The following is a 13339-nucleotide window of genomic DNA, read 5'->3' on the forward strand; positions in this document are numbered from 1 at the left end:
AGCAACTCATTGTTGCGTTCAGCAACAAGAAGGTAAGAAATTAACTCAGAATATTTTTTAAATTCCTTTTCTCGATACTGCTACTGCAGGGACAAATTCGAGGCATGGAATGTCGAGAAAGTTTTCTCTAACATATCATTATCAGATACCTTTTTCCCACATAATTTCATTCGTGAGGTGATTCGAAACATTGCCAAATTATATTCATTTATGGATTTAAAATCCTGTAGACGCAAGTACGTCCATTCATATCGGGTTTGAGGAAGTATCACCGTCTTTTGATGATTATACCTTTCTTCAAGGTCTTTCCAAGGATCTGCAGGATCTTTTAATGTGAGATATTTATTTTTCAACCCTTCGTCAAGATGACGACAGAGAAAAATAATGGCTTTGATTTTATCCTTTTGGGATGCATTATTTTCAACCTTAATAATCAAGATGGATTTCAGCATTTAATATCCATGATAAATAATTGTTTTCAGATATATAAAGAGCATTGAATTCAAGATGAGAGAGTTTCGATATAATGAAAATTTGTTACCAAAATCTTCCTAAAAAATTGATTAGAGCTGATAACGTGTTGTGAAATAAACAAATAAAGAAGATAAAATAGAAGACTCTAATACCACAATTACTATCTCAATATAATGAAGATGATTAATATATTTACTAATATTATATGTAAAGAGTGAGAAAGAAAAATATTCAAAAATACTTATAAAATAAAAGAAATAGAATTGTTTTAGTAATATAAAAGAGAGAGGAGATTTTTATTGCTGTGTGTTATATATAAGGCTATAAAATTTTATTTATAGTTGTATAAATTTAACATTTATTAAAGATTGGTCCTTGTAAAAATCTTAAATCTCTCTATTAAAAATTTTAGCCGCCTAATATCATTAATGGACATCTATCTCACAACAAAATCTATGTTAGTAGTAAAAATGTGTGTGAATGCGTGTGTTCATGTGTTTGTGTAATATATAAGACGAAAAGAAAAAAAAGGGTCTGCATTTGGATTACATGTGACGTGGACTTGAATGGAATTATCAAGTTCATAACAATAAAAATAGAATGACCATCAAATTTGTGAACTATCATTGTATGTGCCAATCCTTGAAAATTCTGAGTGTATCAAAAGTTATTACTTAGATTAAAATAAGTAAATTTTATTTTTATTGATAGATTTACACCCTACATAGCAGCATTGGGAGGTGAAGAAGAATGCAATGAATGCATGGTAAAATGTGGCATGGACGGTGGCAGCATATTCTAATTCTGATACTACTACATGGAAAAAGTGTGCGAGTGTAATTACAAAATTGCCCCAACTATTTCCGGTGACATTAATAGTCAATTGCTGACCTCTCACCGCGGTCAACTGTCCTCGGCCATGGAGCTCCCCTCTCTGAAATTGCAATCGCAGAGGCTCTTCTTGTCTCCACTGAGGAGTCAAAGTCAAAGAAAGAAAGTGGTGGTGGTCACGGCCAAGAGAAGGTCAAACATCGAAGGTGTGAGCGACGAGTTGAATGCCATCGCTTCTCAGAACTTGGACTTGGCACCCTCTCGCAGAATGGTCCGTGCTGCTTTCCTACCGGTGCACCAGCACCTCGACCATTACTTGTTCAAGGTTACCTTACTACCTTCTCTTCTTTTCATCGTTTTCAATTTCATCTTCACCACCACTCATCTCCTTTTTCGCTCTCATGTTAGGCTGCTCCTCCTGGGATCAGAACTCAAGAGTGGTATGAAACGAATTCCAGGGGATTCGAAATTTTCTGCAAAAGCTGGATGCCTCAACCCGCTCTTCCAATTAAGGCCGTTCTCTGTTTCTGCCATGGATATGGCAGCACTTGCACCTTCTTTTTTGAAGGTTTAATTTCTCTCTTAATATTTATTTTCAGAACTAGTTAATTTAGAGATTGAGATTAGGGTTCAAAATTCTGTTCAGGTCTTGCCAAGAGAATTGCTGCTTCTGGATATGCTGTTTATGCTATGGATTACCCAGGTTTTGGCCTTTCTGAAGGCTTACATGGTTACATTCCAAAATTTGATGATCTGGTTGATGATGTTATAGAACAATACGCAAAAATCAAAGGTTGGACATACTCTTAATTGGTTCTTTTGATCTAATCATTTCAATTTTTAGAAAGTGCCATAATGTTGTCACCAGATATATCTTTGTATTTCAATTGACAGCAAAGCCTGAGGTTAGACAGTTGCCTGGATTTCTATTGGGGCAGTCAATGGGTGGAGCCATTGCCCTTAAAGTTCATTTGAAGGAACCAAATAATTGGGATGGGGTAATCCTTGTAGCACCAATGTGTAAAGTAAGCTCTTCCCTCTGTATATATAGCACTTGAGTTAATTGTTAACCAGCTTCATTAGTTTCAACTTTTGAATTCGTTTCGAAGTTTGATGATACCTTTGGAACTCTATTTTGTAGTACTATTGATAGTTTAATATTTTGTATCTTATTCAATGGACTGCAAAATTCTGTGCCTACAATAAACTTTGTCCGACTCAACATTTGAAGGATTCCTAGACCAATTTGTATGAAAATGGAATTATTTTCATCAGAGGCATGGCCTTTGGTGATTTTATTATTGTTTATATCAGAATACAAGTGTGATTTTGTGCCGTTGTTTGGATGTTAAGATTGCAGAAGAAATGTTACCATCTAAGGCAGTTTTGAAGGCATTGGATCTTTTGTCTTATGTGATGCCAAAGGCAAAACTGTTCCCATACAAAGATTTATCCGCATTGACATTCAGAGAACCAGGCAAGAGAAAAGTGGTTCGTTAACTCTGTCATCAACCCTTCAATTCTTCAATGCTTACAAAATAAAATGATTCTTCAGTAACTTATATTCCTTAAAATATGTATCTGCTAATAATTGTTTCTTGTGCAGGCCAACTACAATGTTCTATCTTATGATGATCCAACAAGACTCAAAACTGGCATGGAACTCTTAAGTGCCACACAGGATATTGAGTCACAACTGCATAAGGTTTCGGCTCCATTGTTGATTCTTCATGGATCAGAAGACAAGGTGACAGATCCATTGGTCAGCCAATTTCTTTATGAGAAAGCTTCTAGTAAGGATAAGATTATGAAGATTTATGAAGGAGGTTACCATGGCATTTTGGAAGGGGAACCTGATGACAGAATTTTTGCTGTCCATAATGACATTATTTCATGGCTTGATTCTAGATGTTAAGTTAATTGAGTAGGCAATTATATATATATACAAGTTTAATCACTTGTGCCATGCACGTGATAAGATTAAAATTATAATTTTAAGTTGTTGTGTTAAATTTCATTTTAATTATAATAATTTAATTAATAAAAAAATAACTTGTATGCATTGTTTTTCTTTTTTTAATATAGTATTAATTGTATTAACTATAAAATAGTTATTTAATCTACTTTTTTCAATAAATCAGGCATATATACTCAATATGACCATAAATAATCTAGTAATACTTAAATCTACCAACAAAATTTTATATGTGTGAAGTAAGAAATATCAAAATCAGCTCAAAATGAAGAACAAATTAATAGAGAATCCTAATGCAGAAAGTTTTGTAATAAACAATAAATAATTTAAACCTACTGAATAACAATTCAATGCTATCTTTCGATACCTGCAAAATATATACATGAAACAATACCGTATCAATGTTTGTATATAAAATTATACGAATTTTAATGATAATTTTAATATTTTCAAACTATTAATGTATAATAAGAATTCATCTATTAGTTCCTAGAATTTCTAAATTTTTTTAAGTGATAGTAATAAATTTTAATAAATAAATAGATTTAGTAAGACATTTTGTTATTACCTTTTTATTATAGGCTCTCAAAAACTTCTCTATATACCACATTCATCATGCAGTTATCTTCCAAGTGTCCATGATCTTGCAACAGCACTCGCAGACCATCTTTACTCGTTACCCTTAATAACGTAACATACAATTGACCATGGGTGAAAACTGGCCTTGGAAGTTTCAATAGAGTTTGTCCATGGGACTTATTTATTATCATTGCAAATGACATGATAATCGGGAATTGTTTTCTTTGAAACCTGACCGGCAATGTTTCATTATTTGGAATTAGATTCACTCTTGGGATAATAACAATACTTCTAACTTTGTTACCAGTTAAAGTCTTGCATTCTATCACATGATTTCTCATTCTTCTAACTTGCATCCTCGTTCCATTGCACAAACCATTAGTTTGGTCTATATTCCGCAGCAACATAACAGGAGCGCCAACCTTCAGAACCAACTTGTGTGGTGGTAGACCTGAACAATTTATTCCATTTAGAATCTCCGGCGAGAAAGCATCTAACTCAAGTTCCATATTTCCCTCTTCAGCACACACAGAGTCTGAACTTAAGTAGACTATTTCTTGTCCAGGTAGCCCTGCAGTCATCTTGTTGTTGACATCAGTGACACAAAAATCCAAAGTTGGTGCAAGAATTGCTCTATCCTTGAAATAAATTTCAACGGATAAATTGGATAACATATTTGAATACACGAAATCAATGAGGTCATCCAAAACTGTCTCAGAGTTCTTAATCAAAATGTCAGATGGTATATGAACGATCGATTCACCATCTGTTGTATCACCAGCCAAACCATCACCAATTTTGAGTAGCCATTTTGCAAAATTTATGAGTTCTTGTATATTGTTGTTTTCATCTAGTGACAATCTCATGTTTTTTGTAAACTTCAAAACCTTACAATTATGCCACAAATATGAAGAATTAATAGAAGACTGAATTATATCTTGCCTTGAGCCTCTGAGAATTACAGGTAAAATTTGTCGAAAATCTCCTCCGAGAACAACAACTTTACCTCCAAATGACAAATGAGCATTATACGAATCTGAGCACCTTAAGATGTTTTTGAGGCATTTATCTAAAGTTTCGTAACAATACTTACTTATCATTGGAGCTTCATCCCATGTGATTAATTTGGCCTTAGCTTGGATATTAACCTTGCAAGAGGACTTCCCTGTTTAATGCTACACAAAGAATCCTCATTTATGGCAAAAGGAATTTTAAACCTTGAATGTGCAGTTCTTCCATTAGGCAATAAAAGTGCAGCAATCCCACTCGAAACAACATTTAAAACTATACCTCCTTTAGACCTAATTGAGCATGATATAGTTGATCATAAAAATATTTTCCCACAACCACCTTGACCGTATAAGAAGAAAAATCCACCCATATTACCGCTAACAGCACCAATTATTTGATCGTATGCAAATTTCTGCTCATTAGTTAGCCTTTTTAAATACCCACTTAGTTCATTCGCAAAAGCATTAACGTCAAAATAATTGAAACAATTGACTATTACGACTTATATATATATATATATATATATATATATATATATATATATATATATATGTGTACTAATTACAAACGATATGAATTTTTAATGAAAATACTTGATACTAATAAAAAAAATTATATAAATAGAAATTATTTAATTTCAATTTCAATTTCATATAACAAAACAGTGGTTTTCAAAAATTATGGAATCTTTTTTTGACATATGTATTATGCTATACGTATAAATTATACGGGTTATTATATAAATTCATATATATGCATAACAAAACAGTTTAATATTATATATTTTCTACATTAATTATATGTCAATATTTTAAAAAAAGAGATAAAAGAAGAGATATATAAATATGTATAATATTATTTCTATATATGAAGCAGTTTTATATTGCTTTAATTATAGAGACTTATTATAATTATATAAAATTTAATTTGAGAAAATAATTTCCCTTGTCATAAATAATATACTAAAACTGTTAGTATATTATCTTCTTTATGATTAATTAAATTTATCAATGATTTTCCCGTGTAAATCGTTATTACCCAATTTTTAATAATTACTTAATATACAAAATTTGAAATTGAAAATTGTTATTACTAATTCAATTAACTGGTTAATTGAGTAATAATTGTCAAATTATTAAGGTACAAAATCATTGATTTACTCAATTGATTTTCATATATTATTTATATTTCAAGTAATAATTTGAAATTATATTATTTACCCAGTTAATAATACTATTATTAAAAATTATATTTTGCATTGATTTTTAAATCAATTATTAAATAATTATTTTTGTTAAGATAATTGTTTATAAATTATTTCAAATTATATTTTGTTAAGATATAATTATTTAGATTTCATTTTATACCAATTAATCAATTATAATTATATGACACGGGTGTAATTTCAATTTTATCTACGGATTATTTTTCGTAATAATATACAACATATTATTTACCGTGATAATTTAATTTGATTGATTTCTAATTATTTACGTACATAAATGATTAAAATATATAACATAAATATCGTAATTATTATAATTCTATGATATAATTATAATTAACATGTTTTATCATAATTAAATATTGATTTGATATAATTATAATGAAAATACTTTCCCAAAATAATATAATCTACTATTATTCATCCACTAATTATTTGGAAATAAACCTTAATATGATTTTTTACATCTCCACTATGAAAAATAACTACTTAGATATACCAAATAATATGTAACATATTACTACTTGTTTAAGTTAAGGCACAAAGACAGGATTTAATTAAGGTGATTAAAACTTTCACCAAATAGAATATGACCTCAATCGAATAAAAAAAAGGTACTCGATTTTGCATTAATTAGCTAGTCGAAGAAATAACATACTCATTCATTATTCATGTTTCATTATATTTTTTAAATAATATATAGAAAACATATGTCTTGTGTATAAAAATGTGACTATTAGTAATTTTATTAATAAACCTTTTTTTAAACTATTACTAATTTCAATTTTAATAGAAAATATGAGGAAATAATTTCGCTTGCCATAAATAATATACTAAAACTGTTAGTATATTATCTTCTATATAGTTAATTGAATTTATCAATGATTTTTCTGTGTAAATCGTTATTACCCAGTTTTTAATAACTACTTAATATACAAAATTTGAAATTAGAAATTGTTATTACTAATTCAATTAACTGGTTAATTAAATAATAATTATCAAATTATTAAGGTGCAAAATCATTGATTTACTCAATAGATTTTCATATATTATTTATATTTCAAGTAATAATTTAAAATTATATTATTTACCCAGTTAATAATACTATTATTAATAATTATTTTTTGCCTTGATTTTTAAATCAATTATTAAATAATTATTTTTGTTAAGATAATTGTTTATAAATTATTTCAAATTATATTTTGTTAAGATATAATTATTTAGATTATTACTCATGGCACGGGTATAATTTCATTTTATACCAATTAATTAATTATAATTATATGACACGGGTGTAATTTCAATTTTATCCATCGATTATTGGTAAATAAATTTTATTCCAATTATAAATAAAATCTGTTTTTATTGACAAATAAATTGTCTTTAGGTCAACGATTTAATATATGTGTAGGTTCATTTTTTGTCAAATATAATAAAAATACAAATAAAGAAATAAAGGATAAAAATAAAGTTAATAATATCTTACACTACTTCATTTTATTAAATTATTTAAAAATAGCACATCCACAAAAAATAATCGTAATATATAAATTGAGACAATAATTTAAAATTCTATAATTATAATTTAATCAAATACTAATAGTAAAACCAAATTACCTAAACAATATTGAACCTATTCTAATCCTTATTCACGTATAGTATAGAATCATTCTTGTAACAACAACCAACTGAAATAACATCGTAAGTTTTAATATTTAGAATTCGTGCAAAATCAGACCATCCTCTTGTTAGATAAGCTTCATCATCCGCTATCCATGCAATGCGGCAAGGTATAGAATTGCCACACCGAGAAACCAAACTAACTCTTATTTCCCTCAATGGCATTGCATACATGCAAAAGAAAGCTGGTAATTTCTGAAAAAAAATTAAAATATGTTAAAAAATTATTCTAATAATGAACGTCTTAAACTAAGAAAATTTAAATATATTACCAATCGTTGAAATTGCATATCTGAATTTGTCATGAATTTAGCAAAACTGAACGCTTACATCCTTCGGTAAAGTAGAGACTGTTGCCTCTTCTTTGAACGCTTACATCTATGTAGTTGGAACCCGAATCAGTGAAGACAACTCGATGAGGTATTTTATGGATGTGATGCATTGTAAATGATTGTGGCAAAAGACAATCGAACTGGAACATTAGACGATAAGAATAACTTAGAGTAATAACAAATAAAAAATTATCAAAAGAATAATATAATAGAATGAGTATATAAAAAAATTATAAAAAATTATAAATTATACCTTAAAAGGATCGGATCAACTTCAATAAAAAACAAAGAATACATTCTTATTCTATGAAGTAGTAAAAAAAAACACTAAATATAAAATTATGAATTGACTCTCAAATTTAGATTCATGTACCACAGGAAAACACTATATATAGACTTTAGTAAAACAAAAATAAATATGTAAATTATCTATTATTAAGGTAATTTTTTAATAATGCATTAAATTTTGATTTGATACAATTATAATGAAGATATGTTTCTAAATTAGTATAATTATATATTATTCATTAAATATTAATTATAATATAATTATATTAAAGATATTTTTTATAAAATAATTTAAAAAAATTATTTGATATACGTGAATTGGGTAACAAATATTTATTATTATTATTATTACTATTATTGATATTATTATTATCATTAAAATTATTAAAAGTATTTTTAATTGATAATTGATAAGTAGTTTAATAGTGCATTAAATATTGATTTGATATAATTATAATGAGGATATGTTGCCAAATTAGTATTATTATATATTATTTATTTAGTATTAATTATAATATAATTACAATAAAATAATTTATAATAGAAAAAAATTTATTCGTTTTGGAGGGAAAACGGAGGCATGAGAGATCGACACGTCACCTTTAGTAGTTGGGAGAAAACCCAGTTTTAGTATATTAAGTAGATATATTTGGATCCTCTAAATTTTAAATTTATACTTTAGAGGGTAAAGTGTGATCTTCTACCCTTGAATGATTTTTTCTCATATTTATTTTTGGTCCCACCTATAAAATAAATGGTGAGAGATCACACTTTACTCTCTAAAGTGAAATTCAAACTTTAGAGAATCTAAATCCCCATTTGTTGAGAGGATACATCAGCAATAAATTCATCAACAATATATATATATATATATATATATATATATATATATATATATATATATATATATATATATACCTCTAAAGTTGAAATTGAAAATCGATTTTGGAATAATATTATACATCCAAGTCTTTTTATGAATCAAGTATAATCAAATTAAATAATAAGACTTAAAATAATACTAGTCATAACTGATTTTTGTTATGTTAGACTAACTTGATTGAATTTGGTTAATAAAAAAAATTTATTAGATAACCAATCGTTTTTAGTCAATTTTTTTAAAAAATATTTTATTTATCTTAATTTTAAAATTGATTAATATGACTAATTAAAAATTAATTTTTTATATTTTTATTTATTTAATATCCTATAATAATAATAATAGAAAGGGAAAGTATGAGGAGTCAATAGAATATTTGTATAATGTGTACAATGGAAGTTTATGGAGTATCAAAAATATAATCATTAGTGTTACTTTTTTTCATCAACTAAAACTTTTGAGATGAGTGATATCATGACATTGTATTAGAATATTAGATCTCAATGGTTGAGAGTTCTTTGGTGAATCTCAAAATCGATCCTAATAGAAAATGGTGCCCTATAGTATGAGAAACCTGAGTAAATAGCCAGCTAATCTGTAAGTAATTTGTATCATTGATCCAGAAATAGAATTATGAAAATTCTCGGGTTGTTTCAAACTTTCAATACATGACTATGTCATATTGAAAGATAAACGGATAGAAATATATAAATTAAGTTCACAGTTCACTAATTTACCCAATGAAAAGTACATTGGTGAAATTCGCTTGAGTTTTGGAATTTGGGATAGGCAAGTTTTATCAACAAAGTCCGGGTTCAAATAGAATTAGGTCTCCTCGCTAAGTGTTTTTTTTAATTTTAAGATAGAAACACTTGAACTCAATGTGATTTGAATTATAGTCTCATTTAAGTGTTTATCCTTAACCAAATTAAAAAAAAAAGACAAACTTTTACAGTAACATTAATATTAATTAATAAATGTTAATATTATATTATATTAGTCCCCAAATTGAGTTAATTCGGGCTTGGATCAGTTCATAGGTTGCTTTCGGGTCGGGGTTTAAGCGAACGAGATCGGCAGAAGAAGGTTTGGTGGACGTGGTGATTCCCATCTGCGACTTGGGACTCACTTGATTGCTGCATCTTCATCTTCATCTTCATCTTCATCATCGTCATCATCAACAATGTCACTTCTTAATCAGCTCTTTAACAGAGGTGTTTTCGCCACTCGCTGGTGATTTCCCCCACTTCTCTCGCCTTTTACTGACTGATTCTGTTCTTCAAAGATCAAATTTTGACATATATCCATGCTTTATACTCGATTTGAGTATTGAGATTCGCCCCCTCTTTCCTTTGTATATCTGTAAATCGTGCATTACAGTTTATCAAATTCAGATTATAATAAACATTCAGGGCTGGTAGTTGGATTTGAGTGGATGCTTTTGCAATTTATTATATGGATACTCTTCATTCTGTAACAACCCTAAACACGATGCTTGTTGATCTTGGTAATCTGTAGTAAAACATGTCTTACCCTGTCGATCTCGCGCATTAAGATGCTGCAAAACAAGAGAGATGCGCAACTGAAGCAAATGCGCAAGGAGATTTCCCAATTCTTGCAGGCTGGCCAAGAGGCAATTGCTAGAATTCGGGTAATTGTTCAGTGTTTCATAACGCTTGTTAATTTTATTTCTATCTTAGCTCACTCTGCATTTTCTTTGCTGTTTGTTTGATTGCATTGATTTAAATAGGTGGAGCATATCATTCGAGAACAAAATATATGGGAGGCATATGAAATTTTAGAGTTATTCTGTGAATTTGTTCTTGCTCGTGTACCTATAATTGAGAGCCAGAAGTAAGTCCATACAAATCTAAGTATTTGTGCTTATTGGACGGTGTGTTTTCTTTTTAGTTAGCTTACATGAAGTTAGTTTAAACTATAATCATACATGAAGATAAGTGCTCATGGATATTTTTTCTTTGATATCTGAAAATCTCTACATAACAGGGAGTGCCCACCAGAATTGCGAGAAGCCATTGCTAGTTTAATTTTTGCTGCCCCTAGATGTTCAGATGTGCCAGACTTATTGCACGTCAAGAACTTATTCACCTCTAAATATGGAAAGGAGTTTGTATCTGCAGTATCCGAACTTCGTCCTGATTCTGGCGTGAACCGCATGGTGAAATATTTTCAGTTTTCGTTTCTTGATAGTGAACATATATCGGTTATATTGGAGTATTAGCTGTTGCTTAATATCATCATTCGATTTGTTCTCTTGATATTATTATTTCAGATAATTGAGAAGCTCTCTGTTAGTGCTCCACCTGGAGAAGTAAAGCTCAAGGTCTTGAGGGATATTGCTAAAGAATATAACATAACATGGGATTCTTCTAAAACTGAGGCAGAATTTAGGAAAAATCATGAAGATCTCCTGGTAGTGTTATCATTGGAGCTCCCAATTATTTTGTTATTTTGTTGTTGTTTATTGTTTTAATACTAGTGTCATTAATGGTGAATAGCATTTATATGACGATTAAGCTGTCACTTGTTTACCTTTGTCCACAACTGACTCCAAAATTTATTGCAAATTTCCTTCTAACCTTGGGAGAGCACTTGGTTCTTCGTGAATAATTCTGGAAGGAGAATTAAGAAGTTACTCTTGCTGTTGAGAGTACTTTCCTGAATTCTTTCCATGCATTTGTTGTGTTTTTGATATTAATATGTTTCATTTAGGGTTTTTCATTTGCTGGGTTTTTGTTTCATTTCTGCGTTTTCTTCATTTTTGTTTATGGTTTTCTTCTAGGGTGGAGCAAAACATGTTGATATTGGATCTGCCGTTTCTCATACTCCTAGGAAAAAAGGAACTAGTAATTCATCATCTTCTAATACAGAATATTCCATCAAGTCCATGCGTAACAAGCAAGAACAAAAACACCTTGAAGCTCCTAGGCCTTCTACCAATGATTATTGGATGAATACGAATGAAATTGAACAGTCCCTCAACTATACTAAGGCTCCCACTACCGATGCCAAAAGAGAGACAAGGCTGCAGTCCTCTGATGTATTGGAGAAGGCTCAAGCGGCCATTGCTTATGCAGAGCGTGCATCCACTGCTGCTCGTGCTGCGGCTGCACTAGTTAACAATGATTTTGGCTCACTAAAGCTGGATGGTAAATCTTCATAGTTCAAAACGAATGAACATTGTCAGAGATCTTAAAGCCAGAACAACTTTATATCGAAATGCCAACGAGGAGAGATGTTCCTCCTTGTGGTTATAAGGTTAGTTATTCTATATTGTACATCTAAGATTTGTAAATGTATACATTGTAATAGAATGGAATACACAGCTTGCTTGAATCCATCCTGATTCTTTGCTACTGCAAATGTGCATAAGATGATTTTATTGATACCATGTAATTTTGAACAGCAGTTTTATGTTGGCAATAAGTGTGCGCATTTATGAGCTGTAGAATAAACAAAAGCGTGAGAAATTGTAGTGGTTATATTGAGCCTGAGATGGTGCAGGTGTAATAACAGTACAACACCACCATATGTATTTGGTAATCGGTATGAATCTTGAAGAAGACGAGTGAAAGCTAAATTCCTGAGATGAGACTGTTATCAATCACCAATGCAGCTACTTTTCTCCTTCCATGGAACAAGATGGGCCCAACTAGTAGGTCAGAAAATAAAAAAGGAAATACAGTGAACTGGCTCTAAAGATAGGCCCAAAAATACATTGCTTTAACCAGCAATCCAGTCAACTTAAAAAAAATATCAACGGATCAATATTTTGGCTTTTAAGTTTAGAAAATATTAAGAACACTATTTTTAATAAAAAAATAATGAAAAGCTCGTTAATGTTGTTGGCTCAGATATAAGACCAATATAAGAAAAAATGTTCAAATTTATTTGTTTTCATCATTATCTTTTACTAATATTAAAAGGAATAACCCCTTGGTACTAAGAAATTTTATAAGGATAGGTTTTTAAACATACTAGAAGCAATTGGTGTTTTTCCTCATGTATTTCTTTAAATTTTCATGCAGATTTTATTGAAATTG

The 13339-nt window shown here is 29.5% G+C and overlaps 3 protein-coding genes across 3 annotated transcripts; 2 read left to right on the forward strand and 1 right to left on the reverse strand.

Annotated features, from left to right (window-relative positions):
- Positions 1–1182: 1182 nt before the first annotated feature.
- LOC112712081 (caffeoylshikimate esterase) lies at positions 1183–3367 on the forward strand. Its single transcript, XM_025764871.3, has 6 exons — positions 1183–1630; positions 1714–1873; positions 1952–2098; positions 2200–2330; positions 2659–2796; positions 2912–3367. Exons 1-6 carry the CDS (start codon positions 1292–1294, stop codon positions 3218–3220), a joined length of 1224 nt encoding a protein of 407 aa, XP_025620656.1. The 5' UTR covers positions 1183–1291; the 3' UTR covers positions 3221–3367.
- Positions 3368–3486: 119 nt separating this feature from the next.
- On the reverse strand, positions 3487–4725 carry LOC140175234 (uncharacterized). Its single transcript, XM_072202189.1, has 2 exons — positions 3886–4725; positions 3487–3492 (listed from the first exon to the last, which is right to left on the reverse strand). The coding sequence occupies exons 1-2, from the start codon at positions 4723–4725 to the stop codon at positions 3487–3489; spliced, it is 846 nt and encodes a 281-aa protein (XP_072058290.1).
- A 5361-nt stretch (positions 4726–10086) lies between these two features.
- On the forward strand, positions 10087–12839 carry LOC112712083 (uncharacterized). The gene is made up of 6 exons (XM_025764872.3): positions 10087–10508; positions 10794–10926; positions 11026–11129; positions 11283–11454; positions 11569–11709; positions 12079–12839. The coding sequence occupies exons 1-6, from the start codon at positions 10459–10461 to the stop codon at positions 12457–12459; spliced, it is 981 nt and encodes a 326-aa protein (XP_025620657.1). The 5' UTR covers positions 10087–10458; the 3' UTR covers positions 12460–12839.
- The last annotated feature ends 500 nt before the right edge of the window (positions 12840–13339 follow it).

Source organism: Arachis hypogaea, chromosome 9 (genome assembly GCF_003086295.3).
Source record: "Arachis hypogaea cultivar Tifrunner chromosome 9, arahy.Tifrunner.gnm2.J5K5, whole genome shotgun sequence".
Taxonomy (NCBI): domain Eukaryota; kingdom Viridiplantae; phylum Streptophyta; class Magnoliopsida; order Fabales; family Fabaceae; genus Arachis; species Arachis hypogaea.

Excerpts from the sequence above, each read along its gene's own strand:
- LOC112712081 (XM_025764871.3), top strand. The coding sequence starts at position 1,292 with ATGGAAAAAGTGTGCGAGTGTAATTACAAAATTGCCCCAACTATTTCC. Across the intron at positions 2,099-2,199 it reads ACAATACGCAAAAATCAAAG|CAAAGCCTGAGGTTAGACAG; the intron begins GTTGGACATACT and ends TTCAATTGACAG. Across the intron at positions 2,331-2,658 it reads TTGTAGCACCAATGTGTAAA|ATTGCAGAAGAAATGTTACC; the intron begins GTAAGCTCTTCC and ends TTGGATGTTAAG.
- LOC140175234 (XM_072202189.1), bottom strand. The coding sequence starts at position 4,725 with ATGAGATTGTCACTAGATGAAAACAACAATATACAAGAACTCATAAAT.
- LOC112712083 (XM_025764872.3), top strand. The coding sequence starts at position 10,459 with ATGTCACTTCTTAATCAGCTCTTTAACAGAGGTGTTTTCGCCACTCGC. Across the intron at positions 10,927-11,025 it reads AGGCAATTGCTAGAATTCGG|GTGGAGCATATCATTCGAGA; the intron begins GTAATTGTTCAG and ends TGATTTAAATAG. Across the intron at positions 11,710-12,078 it reads AAAATCATGAAGATCTCCTG|GGTGGAGCAAAACATGTTGA; the intron begins GTAGTGTTATCA and ends GTTTTCTTCTAG.